At 43.2% G+C, this 19,831-nt stretch overlaps 2 protein-coding genes across 5 annotated transcripts in view; one reads left to right on the forward strand and one right to left on the reverse strand.

The window, feature by feature from the left end:
* sws (patatin like phospholipase domain containing sws) overlaps positions 1-4,157 on the reverse strand; it is a 130,589-nt gene extending 126,432 nt beyond the window's left edge. For 2 of the 4 annotated variants that reach the window (XM_084587919.1, XM_084587922.1), the window contains exons 1-4: positions 3,749-4,155; positions 3,519-3,600; positions 3,335-3,429; positions 3,154-3,233 (exon numbers count right to left, since the gene is read on the reverse strand). In XM_084587919.1, coding sequence (XP_084444045.1) covers positions 3,154-3,233; positions 3,335-3,429; positions 3,519-3,600; positions 3,749-3,871 — 380 coding nt within the window. In that variant the 5' untranslated portion in view covers positions 3,872-4,155. Of the gene's footprint in view, positions 1-3,153; positions 3,234-3,334; positions 3,430-3,518; positions 3,601-3,748 lie in introns of all 4 variants that reach the window. The other 2 variants (XM_084587921.1, XM_084587923.1) reach the window with 2 other exon arrangements.
* LOC146202075 (uncharacterized) overlaps positions 3,893-19,831 on the forward strand; it is a 30,665-nt gene continuing 14,726 nt past the window's right edge. Inside the window, exons 1-5 of the mRNA XM_084600091.1 lie at positions 3,893-3,901; positions 4,446-4,535; positions 7,816-7,926; positions 8,444-8,517; positions 14,621-14,729. Coding sequence (XP_084456217.1) covers positions 3,893-3,901; positions 4,446-4,535; positions 7,816-7,926; positions 8,444-8,517; positions 14,621-14,729 — 393 coding nt within the window. The remainder of the gene's footprint in view (positions 3,902-4,445; positions 4,536-7,815; positions 7,927-8,443; positions 8,518-14,620; positions 14,730-19,831) is intronic.

A 19,831-nucleotide genomic window follows, 5' to 3' on the forward strand; every position in this document is an offset into this window, starting at 1 on the left:
GGAGCAAGCTCAGGGCCGAGCGGCGGCGTGGCGGTCGCCGTCAGTGACTACTGCTCGCCGGCTGCGAGTGTAAGCTTGTTGCCGCAAGGCTGCTCTCTCACTATCTTCTTGGGATGATAAAATGTAAGCGGGTAGCATGTACGGCGCGCGATTCCTTTCCTTTAGAACGCTGTGCTAGTCATGGAGGGCGCTGTGCACTGCAAAACTCGCTCAACGCTGATTTTGGGCTGGCATCGTAAAACTGCGCTCTTTGTTAGAATGCCTTGCATGTGTAATCCTAGTACACAGATACCGTAGATGAAGTGATTCGAAAAGTTAGCCCAGTCAGACAGGGCATGATAGAAACCCGAGTTTGGTTCTTCCGCGATTCCTAGTCTGCGATGATCACACTTCGTTGAGATAGAAAGAAATAAAAACGGGGCAATATTTTGCGGTGTTTCTAGTGTGGCTATTTTATTCATGTAAGGAGGCGAATCCGTTAATGTTGCATTTGCCGTCTCTTATTAACGCACACAAGAGCGTAATGGTTTTCGCGATTGCAATGCCAAACTGAATACCGAAAATCTGGCAGAGATTTACAAGTGCTTCAAAAAATATTTGGCAATACTGAATCAGTGATGCAAATGTCCCCATAGCATAGATCCCCCCAAGAAAGCCTTCCTATTGCGAAGGATGCCTACGAAGACTTTTTTCTTTCAGTTGCATTGAAATTCCCTCTTAATTAATCTTCACCTTTTTGAGGCCACGCAGTTCAGTAAAGACAGGAGTCTCAGGTTTATCAGCCTTATCTTGTGTCGCACTGGAAGGTTCTATTCCGGCAACTTATTTATAGAGTCACCGATGCACCACTCTACCAGCGACCACTAAACTACCAATCAAGTTGCTAGGTAATAGACAGTAACGCAAAAGTAGTTCACAGTCCAAATCAAATGCCGCTGTGCGGATTTCTTTGCATTTCCAGGACATATTGCTGTTAGGTTGGTCGCATATGTTCCCTCGTAAAAAAATAATAATAAAAAAAACGAAATGGCCGCACTTATTGAGAAAATGGGCGACATATGTTTAAGGCGTGAGAATGACATTTTTATGCAGTTCACTCATTAAACAAATAGATTGGCAGCAGGCTAACACATGAATGTAATTATCAACGCGGAAAACACTATACGCTTCTTTTACGTTACCAAATGGCGGGAAAGAAGGCATGCAGCAAGAGGGGCACATGAAACATTTGGAAGTCTTATTTTTCTCTCCTTCAGGTTGACTTAGCGTCACAGCGAATCCGGTAGTGGTTACAACAGATGACTAGGAACCGCTGGAAACGCGCAACGAGTTTTCGAAATCAATTCCTCGCAATACTTCCCGGATAATCCGAACGAGTAGAAAAGTATGCATTTGTCCATTCATTGCAACTACGGGAGCACTGTACCAATATTAAATGCGAAGGCATTATAACGAAGAGCGCAGCTTCACAGCACAAGACAAAAAGGAGCATAGAGCTGAGTGGTGCTATGCGGAGCGCCCTTCCTTGGTAGCACAGCGTTCTGGAGGCACCAAATCAGACACTGCACATGATACTTGCTTACTTTTTATCATCCCAAGAAGGGGAGCGAGGGAGCATGCTTACGTCATTCAGCTTACACTCGCTGCCGGAGAGCAGCGGCCAGCGACGGCGATGGTAGCGCCGCAGCCCGGCACCGTGCCTTCTCCCCCGGCCGGCTGGGCTGCTCGGTTACTTTTGGCAAAGACGGTATCAAAGGTTCTCCAAAAGCTTTCATAGGTGCAGATTACAATACATTTGAATGACATTATATGACAGGGTTCTCTGCAATAATTTAAAATGTGCTACTGCTCACAGCAAGGAACTACCAGACACAAAAGCTGCCATGGACATTGTAGCACTCAAACCAGTTGATTCAGACCATATGCACAAACTGCCAAACAAAAGGGTTTCAAAATGTTCCTCTACAGAGAAAGTATGAGGCCATCATCCAAGTGATGGCAACAGTAATGTTTCCCAGACCTGGCACGAACTCTTTTCTACTTCTGCTTGCAAATGCAGAACTGCTGCAAAACATAACTTATGATAAACATCACCCCAAATCAGCAAGTACTAGGGCACAAACAAGCACCTTCGACAGCAAAAATCACGATTACATATGTTCGTCCTAGTGATAGAATGCCCAATACCAGCAAAAAAAAAAAAAAAAGAAGAAACTGACACCTTTGCAGCCAGTCAGACTTTTTTGGTGACTTTTGTTAAAGGTCGTTCGATGTTAGCAATCGCATAAGATCAGCTTACACTGCAGGGCAAACTAGCAGGAGTGCCATATGCAAATTTTGACGCGATCTGCAGATGGCTATCCTGGATATAGACAGACCTGGCTGAACTGAACCAACTTTGTTTTCTTGTTCTAGAAAGGAGGCCTGAAACAGTTTAGATTACTGTTGGCTGCTACATGCTGGTGCTTACTTAACCTAGGGGGGAAAAAAATTACAATGTAGCCCCAGAATGCATTTTCACAGAAACTGGTTTGGTTTGGTTTATGAGGTTTAACATCCCACAACTAAGGCTATGAGGGATGCAGTAGTGGAAAGCTCTGGATGATTTTGACCCTTCTCTAACGTGCAATGGCACTGGCATTGCATGGTGCACGGCGCCTTGTGACCCGCCTGCATTGAAATGCGGCTGCCGTGACCGCGATTGAACCCAGGTCCTCTAGCTCCGTAGTCGAGCACCCCAACTGTTGAGCCACCACTACAGGTACTGGGTTGAAAGGGACAAAAAGAAATTTTGTGCATACACCTATCTTGTCGCAAGTGCAAAACTGCTGACACAAGTTCCCCTTTTATTTGTGGGCTGCCTCAAATTCTAAGCAAATTGTCAATTGACAACGATCTTGAAGAATTTGCCACTCCCATCAAATGAGAACTAATTCACCGAATAATATTTTCCACACTGTACTACTTGGCTACAATTTTCCATCCACATTAATTTTCATGATAGAGCACAAAACATGTGAGATGTGCTTTAGTTTTCTCATATATGTCATGTTTCCTCTGTTCGCACACATTTCAAAATATAGAACGCGCATGATGAGACCACTTGTAACGTCAACATTAAGAAGACATTCTGAATATGCCATTTGTGCTTACCTCTTGGCGAACCGAAGCACCATCTGTCTATTCTTGAGCCGTGTCCTGCCACTTGTGGCTTGGTTCGTCAGAAAGTTCACCTGAGATGCACAAAAACACACACAAGCTCCCCATCCTTACAAAATAGGCGGTAAATTTTAGCAAGAAAAAGTGTTCAGTCACAATTTCAGAGCACGATTACCTTTCTCAACATCTTGCGCCCATAAAATAGCACCTTGTCCCTTTTGCGAAAGCGAGGTCTTGAAGAACCAAGCATTTGTGCCCGCACAACGTCCACTGTAACGGTAAAACAAAGGAAAGAAAAACGTACAAACCAAACTCGGAACCTACAATAAAGCACTGCTGAATGTGCCGACGGTACGCACCTTTGCTCTTTATCTTTCTATAAAAAAGGATTATTCCTAGTGCGACAGCAACGGACAAAAGGACAACGGTGCATATTGTCACCTAGAGTAGAAAGGGATGAAACGAAACCAAGATTTGAGTCAAAACACACATGAGCGATATGGCAGGCACACACCGCTAGCGCGAAGGATAGCGATCACGTAGTATCAGTGTCATCATCCTTCGGCTCATCGCATAAAAAGACGCTTACCAAGTGATGCTCAAACATGTGAGACATGAGTGCAGTGAATGAAGAATGCACTATGAATTCCCAGTATTCCCAATATGGGCCGCTGAAGTACAAGTCTTCGATGTGACTAAGGAAAGCGGACATAACTGAGCGCCGCTAGCGACAATGTCGCTTGTATACTCTTATCAGATTTCCTAGCAGCGATAACTGCACATCTCTATAGACGCGCGTGAGCAAAGGGCTTACAGCAGCCCTGATGAGAGCCCAAAAGAGTGCAGGCGCTAACGCGGCGGTACATTGGGATCATTGGGATAGAGGGTTTGTTTCGCACTGATACAGTAGCAGTGAGCCTAGCTGGCTCCGGACAGCTTCTAAGGTACTTTCCAGTACCAATCACGGCGGGAAGCCAATGACTACTGAGGAGGAAAACACTGTCAATTAATGATGAAACAACAATAACATAATTCTTGAGTACATAAACCTATCCTTATTTTTTTTAAAGAGGTGGGAGCTTTTATATTGAATAGCCTTTTTAGTATAATAAAGATATCTGACAAGTTTCAGCAGTTTCGGCGTTTTGGAAAGTTTCGTAAAAGGAACGCGATTTTGATTGCGCTGCTTTTATCGCAATCTGTGGGCCTGTGTGTCTTGGTAAAGCTGGTCGTGTGCTTAGCAGTCTTAGTGTAGTACTACAATGACGCAGCACTTTCTATTATAGACCGGGGGACGTGATCACGGTTTCTTCTCCCTTTATGTATACATTAGGGAAAGAAGCCCGCGGCCGCATTTGCGACTTCTGTTTTTCTGTGTAAGGCGTCGTTTAATTTATAGCAGTGCGCACATTTGTCACATTTCATTCTATTATAAAGTCCCCTCCCTTTTTTGCCTTTTCAGCGGCGACTTACCGCATGCAAATGCGCGTACTACTGCAACAAGCAGTGTCAGGTTGAGAACTGAACTCACAGGCTTGGTTTTTCTTGCTTGATTGATTAGCGAACCCAGAAGTCCGTGTGAGCGGGTACGAAGTAAGAATAAAAGCGGTTCAATGATCATCCTCTCCGTTCAGAAGGCATGCACTGTTCTCGCTGGGTTGTCTGCCGTAGCCGCAGCGTCGCGAGAGCGTTTTAGAGAAGACGAAATAGAAGTAATCGTAAAGTCGATCATTATCACAATATCAACGGTGATATACACGTGCATAAGTATAGGTTACTAATTTTACTTTGATTTCAACGCGCACAGCCTCGTGGCAGGGATGCTCACTTACTTTATCATACCTCAATCGTGTGCAAACACCCGATGCAGTCTGGTGTAAAAAAAGAAGAAAAAAAAAATGACTTGCATGAAGCGTTTTGTTTGGGTTGCATGAAGTGGCATTATGTTTAGCCCCGTTTGAAAGTGCGTAGTCATCGCACTAAATTCCTCAGGAAATTTAAAAAGCTGGGAAGCTTCCCCAAAGGCTGCACAAGCTGTAGTTCCTGACGAAAAAAAAAAAAAAAAATGCTTTTAGACGATTCTTTGGAGGAAAATCTCTTAGCATCTGCCATGCTGATGCTAAGGTATACAGTGGTGAAAGAAGTATACAATTGCTTTTTGGGACATCTTTATCTGTTGCATGTGCTCTGGTGATCAGGCATGTACAAGTGTTGAAATGGGGAACAGAAATTCTGACAGAAGGCATCAAAAGTAACTGCACAGTTGTCTGGGGGCAAATATCCTGACTGACGCCTCTGAAAAGTAGCAGCGTGCACATGAGTATTGAGTGCCAATAAATTTAGTAGTTGATTTTTTTTTTCATTATTATGGTGCGCTCATAACAAAAAAGCTTTAGGAAAACATGTGAAAAAGAAGCTAATTATTTGTGACAAGATTAATCTTTTACTGTTCTCGCTAAATAAGCTTAATTTTTTTTTTTCCATCAATCTTGCAATGAAAAATTGAAAGTGGTTAGATAGGTTAGATATGCCTTATTAAACCTCTTATTCTTATTTGCAGAAAATAGGATGATGCAATGTACAGGGTTTCACTGTTAGTGTGGACACATGAGCAGGTGGTTGCTGTCTTCAAACCCCACTAGAGCCCGACTCAGCCATGCATTGAAGCATAGTGGCAGGCCTGGCACAGCACCGCCTCAAGATCCCTCTGTGCCTTTGCCATATTTCTTTGATGTGTGGCCATGTTGGTTGCGATGCTTGTATGTTCCTACTAATACCCTCTCTCACACAAACACTTTCGATCCTCATTGAACTCGATCTGCATTCAACTCTGTGTAGATCGAGGTTGTCACACGGCAACTTTCAAGTGCAATCGAGTCCGAGCCTGCTTGGCTCGAAGCCACTTCAACAAGCACTCTAGAGTTTTCAAGCAAGCACATTCGAGAGCGGGAGTCACCACCCTCGACGTCGCCTTAAGTTAAGCACATGAAGGAAACTTCTCAATCGTCATTCGAAACGGCAGTGTAGCACCGGATTCTTCAATCCTTCTGAAAACCTCAGTGCAGATAGAATTCGATGAGGGTCGGATGTGTATCTGTGACAGAGGTATAAGAGTGGACAACTCTGCACATTGTCAGTAATGAAACATGATATTGGTAGTATGTGGCCTTTGATACATCATGTGGGGAAGCATGCATACTTTAGAAGACGTTAAAACTTGCAAGGGTCCTATACGCTGTTACACCTTCCACTTTGTCGAGTAAATGTTCAACAGCACATAATTACAAAGCACAATGTGCTAGCTAATACCCACTCTGCATATCACATTTTAATTGTGATAATGGTGCATACAGTCAGAATACCCTTACTTAATCTCGGGAAAGAAACAAAAATAGTGATGGCAAAAATGTTTTGCACTTTTGAAAATTTTCAAGGGGAAATGAAAAAGAAATATATTGTGATTTGTGTAGGGCCAGTGATGATGTTGTTTTAGTTCAAAACTAGCTGTGATAGTGACCATTATTGTTATTATTGACCATTGTCTGTGATAATCACGTAGGATCATAATAACAATAGTAATGCTCGATGCAAGAAGTTGTTGCGGAAGCAAGACATTAATTACTAGTTTTGCCAGGGTAGGGTTTGTACACAACTGCTGCATCATAGTCTTCTCATCTTCATGCTTGGCATGTTTGTGTCACCATGATGCGTAGGTTTGTAGCACAGTTCCCTCTCAATGTAATAACAGTTGTTTCCCGTTTTGGTGGTGTCCGATTATATTTTAACTTTCTATCTGTGCCCAGTAGTTCATAGCCCCTTCATTAATTGTGCTGTGGTCACCTTTAATTTTCTTTGAATGTGTTTTCATTTGAAACGAAAATCTGCAGGACATGTGAAATGCAGTGTAGACGGGATGTGTACCAACAGTTACCTGATTTCGCATGTACATCAAGTTCAGCTCTGACCATTAGCTGATGACATAGCTGCACGTTTGCTGCTCATGTGATTTGGTCATTTTTGTTCCTTGCGATTTGCTGTAGGATACAAGTAGAAATGTTCTCTTTGCTGCTGCTTTCTGTGATTTTTCCTTCAGTTTTTGAACAAAAACATTTTATTCAGCATTGAAAAAAGTTTTTCCTGGACATTCATATTTATTTTAATTAGAAAACTTTACCATTTCTTTAGCAAGTGCGCAGTGGCATGTTTCTGCTGTAAGCCTATAAGAACTATTTTAATTTTTTGCATTTTAGTTAACACTGCCGAGCAATGTGCCACTTGCTCCAAGAAGTATAATGTGTGTGGCGTATGACTGCATTCAAGCAGATTTGTTTTAGTAGTGCCTTGTGTTTCTTCCTTTTCCTCCTATATGTGTGCTCATGCAAGGGATGCTGTCAATAAACTGAAGAGCTACTTGATATTCTTTGTTGATGCACCTTTTCTCTTTAGTCAGCATGCTTTGTCTTCTTTTGTTTAATCATTTCTATTTTTTCAGCATAGTTATTACTGTCACAAAAATAAGGCTTGTGTCATTTTTTCTATCAAATATAGTTCCTGTGTTTGCTAAGACTGCGCAGAATTCAAATGTGCGCTTCAGACATTTTATGTGCTGGCTTGCGCTCCACATTCGTGAAGCTTTTTCTGCCTCTGTTGGTGCAGGTGCAAGCCTGGAAAGTACACAGAGGCGAGTGTGCAGCCTTGCGTAAAGCGGCTCCTTCTGTGCCAGATGATTCAGTGCTGTTGTTCTGCAGATTGCTGCTGAAACTTAGTGTTAGTAATAACTTGTCCTTTACATTGCAAAATTCCAGTGGGGTGTTAGGATGGTGAAAGATAGTCCAGGGCGTTAGCATGTGGTGATTGCTTCATAAAATTTATGTACCTCACTGCATAGCGGAAAACTAAGTATATACAGCATTCCTTGTTTATAGATAGCCGAACTAGTATGCTGATATAATTCTCATTGACCATTTCCGAGGCAATGTTTCACAGAATGCATACGAGGCGCAATTTTCATCTTGTTCATAGATGTAGGCAGCACAGAAAAATATGCATGTTTACCGACAGTAATCATACGCCATGCAAACAGAGAAATTTATGTACTGCATGCATTGAGCAATTCAGTTGTAGCTGACAGTGATTGCAGTTCAGTGCTTGCTCATTTTCCGTAGCTTTAAACAGGTTCTTCTTTGCATTGCCAAGCTAGCGTTTCATGATCTATATGCATCATGGTTGAAGCTCGGCTTTTAACCGTTTAACCGTAGCTTTAAACTGTTTCAATTCATTTCAGAGGGAAGAATCGTGGAATGAGACTGAAGCGATTTTCGGCAAGAAAAGATGTTTTGCTGATCTCTTGTCTCATGAGTAGGAATACTTTTTTTTTTGTGTGTGTGTGTGTGTGTGGGTTGACATCTGCTTACTTACTTTTAGAGACAGAAAAAAAAGGGTGTAGACAGAAAATATCATGCGTAAGTAACTTACTTATCTGTACTTGCCTGCATTTCTAAATTTTGTAAGCCTATGCAGATCCTTACCTCACACAGCACCTCTGTTGTAATAAATTTTATTTTAAGTGAATTCAGAAAAAGAAACTGACTCAGGTGCCCGTTTTTTCTTTGCATATTTGTCAAAAGTGTCTTTTAAGCTTTCTATATCAAAGGACTCCTTACAGAAAAGTATCTCCAAAGCTCCTAGTCTCCACCTCACCTTCCCTGCCCCCCTCATCCCTGAAGTGCTCTGAAATCTCAAAGCTGCCTTAAGTACCTTGGTACATGGCTTGGGATCAAACTTTGTGAGCAGCGCACTTTGTCTTGACAAAGACTAGCATCATGCTTGTCTGGTTGTCTGGAAGGGCAACAGAGGGTACAGTCAGAACTGTGTTGTTACTCTAATCTAAGTACATGGTAGCTTTAATGAAGCTTCTGGCTTTTGCTACCTGTTTGCTCCAACTTATCTCCTTTGTCCAAAAACCATTGTTAGTGGTGGGTGATATAGTGTATGCTGCCAGAGTTGATTGGGAATGCTCACTTCTGTGGACCAGGACTTGTGTAAATGTTGCAATTTCACTAGTGGTTCCCGATGTTGAAGTGGCTATTGTTTATTGTGTGCATTAGTGGTGAGGCAGCAGCTAAAATGATGGCTACCTGGATTACTGACATGAGCTTGTGCCATATTTTTATGCATGGATATGTGGCACTTAACGAATCTGTTTAACATAGTTTGTGCTAAACAGTGTAGCTGTTCTTTTCCTTCCTTTCAGATATAAATTTCATCAAGAATGACCAGCGTCGACTTAGCGACTTTGAAAGATTATGGAATGCAGCCAGTTTGTTTTTGGACAGGAAGTACATTTCGGAACCTGAAATGGGCTTTGAGATCTATGGAAAGGTGAAAATTGAGGATCAAAGGCATTTAGCGTATGAATAAGGCACATACTAACAAAGAATAGCAAACACACGAAAAATTGTACGACAATTTAATGTAGCCAAAATTCGTAATGTAAAATTTTGTCAAGAACACTTGCAATAGCAATGTGGTTTAGCCAGTGAAAGGGCAGCAATTCTCAAGTCATGCTTATTAAAAAAAACAACAACATGTAAACGCAAGTGCAAAATAAAAATGTGAACTGTAGCACGAACACTTGCCGCACCACCACAAGTCATTTCTGTAGTGCGACAAAGCCTGTAAAATGATCAGGTGCCGTTTGATGTTGAGGAGTTTCCGATATGTCCGTTTTAGGGTGAACCGCATTCAGTGCGTAAATTTAAAATGACCTATGTTTATCAAAAATATTTAAGAAGAGTCTGATAATAGGCAAAAATGCATAATATTTGTGCTTGCTATTTCTATGTTTGACTGCATTGGCTAACCGCAATTAGTTATCTGTGGAAGTATGACATGAAAATTGTTGACAGCCTATGTGGGCATTTGTGCAGCAAAGATTTCTGGAATCTGTTTTGCTGTATGGACCGGGGGGGAGTGGTTGCTAAGTCTGTACATTTATTACTTTAGTTTTGATGGTTGGGCACCGCTTTCATGGACTGTGGCAATTTAATGTGAAAATTATCCCAGTTCGTTCTAGGCTTGGCAGCACTAATCTACTAGGCAGCACTTGAGGTAGCAATAAGAATGTTGTGCTAGTTTCAAATTAGAAGTGTCGCTGTTTTCCTCATCTGTTCTAAAAAGTGGCATTCCATATAGGAAACAGCTGGCAGAGTCACGTGTAATATTTTATGCCCGAGATCCTAGACATTTATTTAACAGTCAGGTAAACAACGATGCAAGACTAACATATATGTGCTGCCACATTATTTATACCGCCAGTTTTGAAGCGCTTGCTATTCTTGTTTGTGCTGAGCATACTTATCAGAAACCTCATAAATTTAGTATAACTGGCCCTGTGTTCTTTATTAAAAACCTTATTGTAGTGAAAAGTTGTATAAAAAAGTCCTCTTTGGTAATTACTGTCAAAACATTTGGAAGAACTTGTGATGTTTATGGGGGTTAATTAAGGTGAAAGCAGAAGGTGTTACACCTTGTGGCCGCCCTAGGTCGCGTGATGCCACCCAAGATGGCAGCCACAATAGGTCAAGGTGGGCAACCCTGAGCCCACGCCCCCCAAAAGGGGATGTATTAAGACGTAAGCCTTAATACGCTTTCGTTATGTGGGAGGCGGTAGGTGGCTGCTGGCATGGCTGAGCACTAACTGTATGTAGGGCTTCCTGACATTACGTTTGGCTGGAGCTGTCAACTCGGGCCTCTTCTTTCATATCGTATCTTCTTTCATCAGAATCAACCTGCCAAGACCATTGCATTCATGTTATCCTTAGGCCACGCAGGCACGTTCATACGGCTCGGTTAAAGCGGGGCTTTATATGTTGGCTGGTAGCTTACACTATAGCGTCATACCGGTCCAGGTGTCCGTACGGCGCCTTTGATTTGGCACTTCCTTGAGCACCGCATCACACAGCCTACAGAACCAGATGCAGTAAAACCAGGAATCAACGAAGTTTAAAACAAAGGCTTTTGCCTTATTGCACTTTAGTGGTCCTAAGTGCCACACAAATTTTCTTTTGCTTCATCCCTACCTACGCTGCGCTTTTTATGATGACTTTTCTTTTACAGGTTATTGCTGCTAATTGGATGGATAGGTGCATGTCTATAGTATGACTGGCTTATTAAGTTAATCTTTATGCATTTATGAAAGGCAAAAAAAAATGAGTGATGTACCCCAGACAAACCATGTTTGTTCGTATATTTGTTCTTTGCAGGAACAGTAGTTATATGCACTTGAGCATGCCTTTATTAGCGCTTGTGCCAAATTTTAGTGATAAGCAAGGCCAGACGTTAACTCTTCACTTACTGCAGGGAAACAAGCACCTTCAGGACAGCGTGCAGAAACATTTTACACCCATATGTTTAAACAATTTCTTTTTCCGGCACATCATAGTGCAGCTTTCTAAGGACATTAAGACAGAAGTAGATATGTACAGTATAATATCTTTTGAACGAACATCATTTAAACAAAGTATTCAGTTGTACAAACTTTCTTAAATCCCCACCAAGCTCAATTGGGTGCTATGCAAACGTCCTTCATTTTAACGAAATTCAGTGTGTTGCTCATTTATTTCAGTTCTACAAACATTTTCCGCGGTGTCATCATATGTCTCTCGGGCCATACGGAGCGTTGCATGTTATTACGTTGAGAACCATGGTTCAGTACCGCGTGACGAAAAGTAGCCGTCATTTAGCGTTGAACTGAATTGGCTATCTAAATAAGCTCGTAGCCAAGCGAAGCCATAGCTGACTTTGCACGCTTAATTGGCTCCACAACCATAGCCTACTTCAGCTCTACTAGGCCTAGCTTATAGCTAGGCCTAGTAGTTATTTACAAATCTGGAAAGAAGCACACAGATGCAGATTGCCTTTTGCGAGCGCCGATTGAACCTTCCACTATGACCGATGAAGACACTGCGTTTTTAGGTGTCATAGATGACGCAACGCTTTCCCAACAGCAGTGAGAGGACCAGGAATTGCTCCCTCTTATTGATTTCTTGGAGAAGCGAACTACGGTTGTTCCTAAGATTTTCGCCCGAGTAATCCCTTCATTCTTTATTCGCAGCAACATACTTTACAAGAAGAACTTCTGTCCTGGGGGAAACAGTCATCTACTCGTCGTCCCATCGGCTCTCTGCACTGAAGTTTTGCAAGCGTGCCACGACGAGCCAACCGCCTGTCACCTAGGCTACACCCGCACGTTGGCTAGAGTACAGCACGGATACTACTGGCCAAAACTGCCGGCGACAGTGAAACACTATGTACGTATGTGCATAGACTGCCAGCGCCGTAAATCACCCCCTGTAAAACCAGCCGGCCTACTCCACTCTCTTCAAGTGCCAGCGACATCTTTTAAGCAATGGCATGGACATCCTGGGACCATTTCCGATGTCTACAGCCGGGAATAAATGGATAATTGTCGCCACCAATTATCTGACCCGCTACGCAGAGACCAAGGCTCTGCCAAGGGGTACCGCCGCCGAAGCAGCTAGGTTCTTCGTTGAGAACATTGTCCTGAGGCATGGCGCTCCGGCACTTATTATAACTGACCGAGGAACTGCATTTACGGCCGAACTTTTGGAAACCGTTCTTCGCCTCAGTGGTACCAATCAATGTAAAACTACAGCCTATCACCCTCAAACCAATGGGTTGACGGAACGCCTCAATAAGACCCTCGCAGACATGCTTTGCATGTATGTCGACGTGAACCACAAGAATTGGGATGAAATACTTTCCTACGTCACGTTCGCCTACAATACGGCTCGCCAAGATACCACTCGCATGACACCATTCAGCCTCCTTCACGGGCGACCAGCAACAACTATGCTGTATGCAATGTTGCTCCCTAATGCCGACACCGATGATCTCGATCAGGACGCCGAGGAATTCGCTCAGCGTGCAGAGGAAGCTCGCCAACTAGCGCGTGTGCAGATCAAAAATCAGCAGGAGCATGATGCACGACGCTACAATCAGAGACACCGACATGTAATGTACGAATCTGGCGACAAAGTGTGGGTCTGGACGCCTATTTGCCGCCGTGGACTCTCCGAAAAACTATTGCGGCGATACTTTAGACCATATGTTGTTCAGCGACGTTTAACCGACGTCACTATGAGGTGATGCCAGACGGGGTGTCGGCATCAAAGCAACGCCAGCACCAAGCTGACGTCGTCTACGTCGTGCGTATGAAGCCGTACCACTCGGGCTGACCTTAACTTCCTACTTCCTTTTGTTCTCATCGGGACGATGCTTCCTAGGGAGGGGGGCAAATGCCGCATAGAAGACGACGCAAAAGATGATGACTGGGAACACAAGCGCGAGCTGAAAGAAGAAGGAGGAAGCTTGAGCACAAGACTCGTTCTAGTCTACTAATCAAACCGTCTTATCTTTCGGCCCTCCTTGGTGTTCTATCGAGACATGACAATATGTTCTAACTTTCATCACCTTAGCACAAATAGTAAAAAGTTGTAGCTGTCATAATGAGCAATTAAGTGCGCCAGCTTAGGAAAACTGTCATTTAAAAAATCATGAACTTGTACTAACCGTTTGTGTTTAGATAACTTCTAGGTAGTTCATTGTACGGGATAAGGCCAATTGCTGGTTCTTTATGACATTCTTGTAAAAATCTGAGCCCTTTAAAAATGAACTTGATTTTTTCTGTTATTATTCCGTGTCACATATTTCATATTTTTTTTCTTATGAATAATTAGGAATCCAAAAAGTACATTATCTTGTTCCCAGCAAAGTTTTAGTTCGGAAACCACCTTGAAAGCAGCCTTTGGCGGAAGAGTTTGGAAATGGTAGTTCTCCTCATCGTTGTGCTCTTGCAAAAAAAGTGCTAACTAAGAAAAATGAGTTAAGTTTAAGAACACGCTGTTCAAGTGCCTAAATTAATAAATCAAAGTGGCCTGGTGCATACATTGGGCTGTCCTTTTCAATGTGACACTGTTCTGTGGCGATTGCTTCGAGTTGCCCCTTAGTTTTTCTCAGCTTTACAGCTGTCCAGTGCCCTTGTCTGTGCTCGTGAAATTCTTTGCTAGGTTGGTTGCTTGACGTGCATCTTCATCTGGGCTCCCTATTCTACCTCCAGCTTGTCGAGCATTTTGGTTGGCCAGGCTTCCAGTGATGCGTGGCTGCATGTGGCATGATCAAAAGTGGAACTGCTTTTTATGGAAGGTGCATGTAAACATGTCAGATTACTTTTCAGCCAAGTGATTGGAAGCTAGTGTGTTATTTAGTTTAATACTACCACCAGAAATTTCCCATTTAATGTGGCTTATCATCATAACTTTTATTAGTGCATCTTCATTACTACCAGATTTGTGAAATTTTTTTATGGTTGTGTCATTGAACTGTTGACTTACATGTTAGCTGAAGCTTTCTTTTTGTTTTGCTTGTTTCCTACTTGCAGCCCATCAATCTTGGACCACTCATGTGTCCCAAATGTACATGCTGTATTTGAAGGCCACACTTTGCTGCTGAGAGCCTCAAATGAAATCGCCTGTGACAGTGTTGATGGTGTAAGTTGTGTCTGTGTTTTTTGTTTCTTTCTTGCTTAGGTAGAAGCAAATTAAAACCTCTTTAGTTCGAAGTCATTGAGATCGTGAAAAATATTCAAATTAACCAGGGATTTTTCGTTAAGTGAACTCAGTGAAAAAGTGCTTTTGAGGCAAAAATATTCATCGCGAAAATGAGCTGTACCTGCCACTTCACCATCACACCTTGTTTCATGGTTTCCTGTGGGGTGGCACTTCAGGCAACGAATGGTAAAAAAAACATTATGATACCAGCAGCGATCGGAAGTGAAACGGCGCTAGGGTGGCTAGAAGGAGAGGTATCAAAACCAGCCACGAAAAGTTGACTCCTTCCGCGGGAATGTCGCGTGGCGGCGCTGTTGTCAGGGGCGCCGTCAACGCGCAGAAGGCACGTCTGCTTGCGCGAGCAGAGACAAGGCTGTAGTGGAAACGCGCTTTACTGAATGTTCGAAGTTTTAGCTGGCACCGCAGTTCTTAGACATTATGAGGCTTAAATTACGCTACTGTTGACGTGCGAATGTGGAGAAACGCAGAATATTTGGGCATCCAAACGAACACTGCGAGAGTTTACTGCTGGCCGAAAGCACATTTTGTTATTTCTTAAAGCCACCGAGTTTTCGAGGAGGTCATCTAGCGTGGAATGTATTCTGGATGTTTGTAATGCAAATTTTTCCTTTTCTCCTAGGTCAACGCGATAGTTATTGCCAGGGTCACCCGATTCTTTTGTCCGTTACTTTTTGCGTCGTGTGTTATCACGTTCCAAAGCGGTTGAATGCGTTTCTACCTGCTAAAGCAGCACTCAACCATCATCACGTGGTGTTGATCCACACCAACGCCACTCTGACTACCTTCACCTGCTGCCGTCTCCTCCGGAGTACTGACGGCGCCCCCAGACTTCAGCGCCCCGTTTGGCCCTAACGGCAGTCATGCACAGAGGGTCACCCCTCTCTATGGAATGCGCGCCGCATTCATTACACCTCCCCTTCTACCCGCCCTAACGGCGCTTCATTCTGCCTTCCACACTCCAGTGCAGCCAAATGGCTTGTGGCAAATCTGCATGGCCATATAGTTTTGGTATAGTGTTCTAGAATACTGCGAAGGGTATCGTTTGCAGCATGGAGTAATGGGAGGGCAAGGTGGTCGCCGGAGCGATGAAAGGTACTCCTGTAAGGCTCGTGACGCGACGAGAACACATGCAGCATTTGCTTCTATGCCTCATTTCTTTTTTTCTTTTTTTTTTTTCTGCCAAATTATGTTGTTTCATGGTCATGCCAAGGTGCATTGTTTACGGAAAAGAGCTGTGGAGATATGACACTAGTCAAGTGAGACGGAACATATCTTGTAGGGTGGCGAGTGCAGTTCGTTCTAAGAAGTGAGATACTTTTTCGTGCTCCACTGGGAGCCGATAAGCATGAGGTGTGGTGGCAGTGCACCATAACAGGAGGTTTACAATTTCTTTAGGCATTGTGGGACAGCTTATTGGTGACAAAGGTTATCCTGTAGGCTGTTGAGATATAGCTGTTCAAATTGGCCTGTTCAAATCATTCCTATAAATTGCCGCAAATATATTGCGAGCACTTCGTTGAATGTTTTCAACTTGCATAACTTATCACAGATGGTACTGCCGTAGAACGCATGAAATTTATAATTATAAAAGTTTGGCCCTTTACAGCTGACACTGTTAGGGCGTGAGTGTGCAAGTTAGTTGCCTGTAGGTTGTAGCAGGTGTATCATAGTTTTGTCTTAGAAAGGGTGTCAGACTGAAGAGGGCATTTGAGAAAATGAAAACGGTTTTAAGGAAAGGAAAGGCGCAATATCAGTCTCACTTCTCGTGGACGCCTGTATTGTGCTGTGAGGGAAGGGAGAAAAATGGGGAGAAAAGAAGTAAAAGAGAATAGGGTGCCATAGTGGAGGGCTGTGGAATAATTTGAGCCACTGGGGATCTTTAACATGCACTGACATATTGCACAGCACACAGTCACCTTTTGCATTTGCTTCCATCGGAATGCGGCTACTGCAATCGGGCTTGAACCTGCATACTCTGGCTCAGTAGCCGAACATCCTAACCACTGAGCCACCACAGCCAGTAGGGCATGAGAGCAGTGCTGAAAAATATGGCTGCAGATGGCGCTGGCAGACAAAGAGAACTAGCGTACAGCATGTGCTGAGTGGAAATGTGGCGGAAGGGGGTAGAGCGTTGGAGGGAGGAGGTGTTTGCATCAGGCCACCTGCATATGACTCAGTCGCATCACCGCTCTCTCGATAACAGTCCTAAATCTCTCTGCAAAGGGTTGCACCACTGTGCATCTGTCACGTGCACACCAATCGCAATACCAGCAGGAAGAACTGTATGACATGCCAAAAAACATCAATTTTTTAAAGCGTTTCACCCTTGTGACTATAGGGCTTTTTCACTCATAATCTTAAGCAGTCTTAATTGTTCTTAAGTGTCTCTGCTGAGTTTTTCGGTAAAAGCATATGAAATGCTATTTTTTTTTTTTCGGTGCTGAGAAACCTCACTATGCAATTACGACCCGCCCTATTCCCATCCTATTCCGGACACAATCGCAGATCTACCCCCGCGCACAGCTCGAGGGCTAAAGTTGAGGAGGTGCTGTATGTACCTCTGCACCTCGTTTTCTGTCCTTATGCCGAATCATGCTGTTTTGCCCTTGTACCATGACATAAGTGAACAGAACAATGTACAGTCAATGAGAGAATTGTCTGTTATGTCTGCCTGGGCGTGCTTTGTAACGTGCTGCTGTTGCTGTGGCTGGCTGCTTATGCATAAGAGTTCAATGTTTATTTGTTGCGCTGCTGGCAACTGATCACAGTGCAACTTTAAATAATGCGACAGTATTATATGTCTCATTGCCAGAAAAATGTGGTGTCAACATCCAGGAGAATGGTTACCAGAAGCCTCAGATTCATCAAAGCGGACTGTGATGTCATCACCCCGAGGACCAGGCAGCATCCAGCTAGATAATATGGGGCTGCTACTGTACCAGCTCATTGTTCAACCCAGAATTTTTGGGACGGCCCTCTAAATTTCGGATTGACCTAGGACAGTCCCTCAAACTTTGGGGCTTGACCTGTAAAGTTCCAAGCCATAGTTAGACCAGCCTCCAAGCTTTGGGCTAGTCTGAAAAAATTTGGGGTCCCACCATGAAAGTTTTCAATGAATCTTGAGCCACCCCCCGAAATTTTGTGTACTGCTGTCAAAATTTTAAGTTAAAATTTGGGCCCCCGAAAAAATTGTGAGCATGCTAATGTATTCAAATAAATAAAACAGCTTGCAGCGAGAGGACAATTGTGTTGGAACAATTATTGCACTATGCATCAAGTGGGCTGATAGCTGAGAGCATACAACAAGCTCACATGTCCTATATGAAAATGGCACAGGCCATCTTTTTCTTTTTTTTTTTTGCCATCTCTTTCTTTTTACTGTATCTCACAGTGAGTGCTGCTTACTTGCATATTGAATTTTTTATTTTGCTTTTTCTTCCAAATAAGAGCGTCTTGAAGGCACCTAACAGAAGAGTCATGTGTCTGTCTCTTGCTCCTTCTGTGGCATAGTTGTGGAACCCTCATGAGGGCGTCCTCACCCTCATCTTCATAAGGATTTGACTCGGTGAGGAGAGGGTGAGGGAGGATCAGCGCTGAAAATTCGTGAGGGTGAGGGAGGGCGAGGGCAGTGAGGTGAGGGTGAGGGAGCAAAAGGTACAGAGTTTGAGGGGCGAAGGAAAATGTTCCACGAAAAGCGTAGTTTCTGTACAAGAAAATGTACGCGGCAACACTAAAGGCACGGGTAACCACACACTTTCCCCTTCACTGGGCCTGAGCTGTACAGAAAACAGGTGTAATGGAACAGGGCACAGATGCTACAGCTAGGCTTCGAAGGGAAAGGAGAAACACTAGAAATGCAAAGAAGCAGGAACGAAAGCCACCAAATTGCTGCGGTGCTCATGGTGAAAAAAAATATCTAAAAACGACCCTAGCTGCAGGGAGTCACCGAGAGCGATGTCACTTTTTCCAGCCTCACGAAACACGACGAAACCGGCGAAGTACTCAGGACCGCAGTTTCTAACTGCTAATATTTCTTTGCCATTCAGGGAAACGCAGGTCCAGAAAAAAGAAAAGTGCGTCCAAAAGAGAGGGGACGTGTAGAAGAAACGTTAAAGATAGAGGTGGGGTGATCTTACCTGCTGAGACCCTGCCACGCGCTTTTTTTTTCCCCTCTGGAGTAGCTTGCATCAGGTCGATGCATCAGAAGATGTTTCTTGACCGTCTGGCCAGAAAGGCTTTACATAGAGCTTTCATGAACTATGTAAATCCCAATTCGCAACAAAATCAACGGAAAATAAACAAACAGCAGTGAATTTTTGCTGATAAAAGCCCCAATAAAATAAACCGCAGTTCATCATCTGATGTAATCTTTGTCATGTGTTTGCAAAACAAGCAGAATTTTCTTATTTCTTTTACCATTTTTCACTTTGTTATGAATTAGCAAAAACCGTCATATCATGCATTAAATATCTGCGGCAAGTAATTACAACACATTCTCTTTCGTCGTAATTTTTATAGCATTAAGTTTTACTTTTTCTGTCTTTTAAGACAGTTTTCTTCAGAGACGTTTTAATATCATTGGGGAAGTAATAGTGTGTAGGCATTGAGCACAATGCCGCGAAAGAGTTGTTTCATTTCCAGTATCCAAAGTCCAGTGTGTTTGCGTTTCGTGTTAAGCTGTTGAATTCCTGTACTGGAGTAAGGTTTTTTAATATTCTTTATTCAATTTATAGCATCTGTTCTGTAGTCAGAATAGGTTTCATGCATCATAATGCCCGATGATCGCAATGCCTTACGTTATGACAAACTCATGCATGAGGGGGTATAACAGTGCTCAATCAGGTTCTATAAAGCTTTGCCCCATGTGTGTTCGGGTTTGGCTTCACCTATGAGATGCCAGCGCAAGGATGCTTGCAGAATTCTTAGATATATATATATATATATTGCTGTCCGCAAAAGCCAAGCCTGCTGGAGGTATCAGCCTCGCTGAAATAGAAGATATTTTAAACCACCAGTCAGCT

The sequence above is a fragment of the Amblyomma maculatum genome, chromosome 1 (genome assembly GCF_055883805.1).
Source record: "Amblyomma maculatum isolate TAMU_Amacu chromosome 1, ASM5588380v1, whole genome shotgun sequence".
NCBI classification, from domain to species: domain Eukaryota; kingdom Metazoa; phylum Arthropoda; class Arachnida; order Ixodida; family Ixodidae; genus Amblyomma; species Amblyomma maculatum.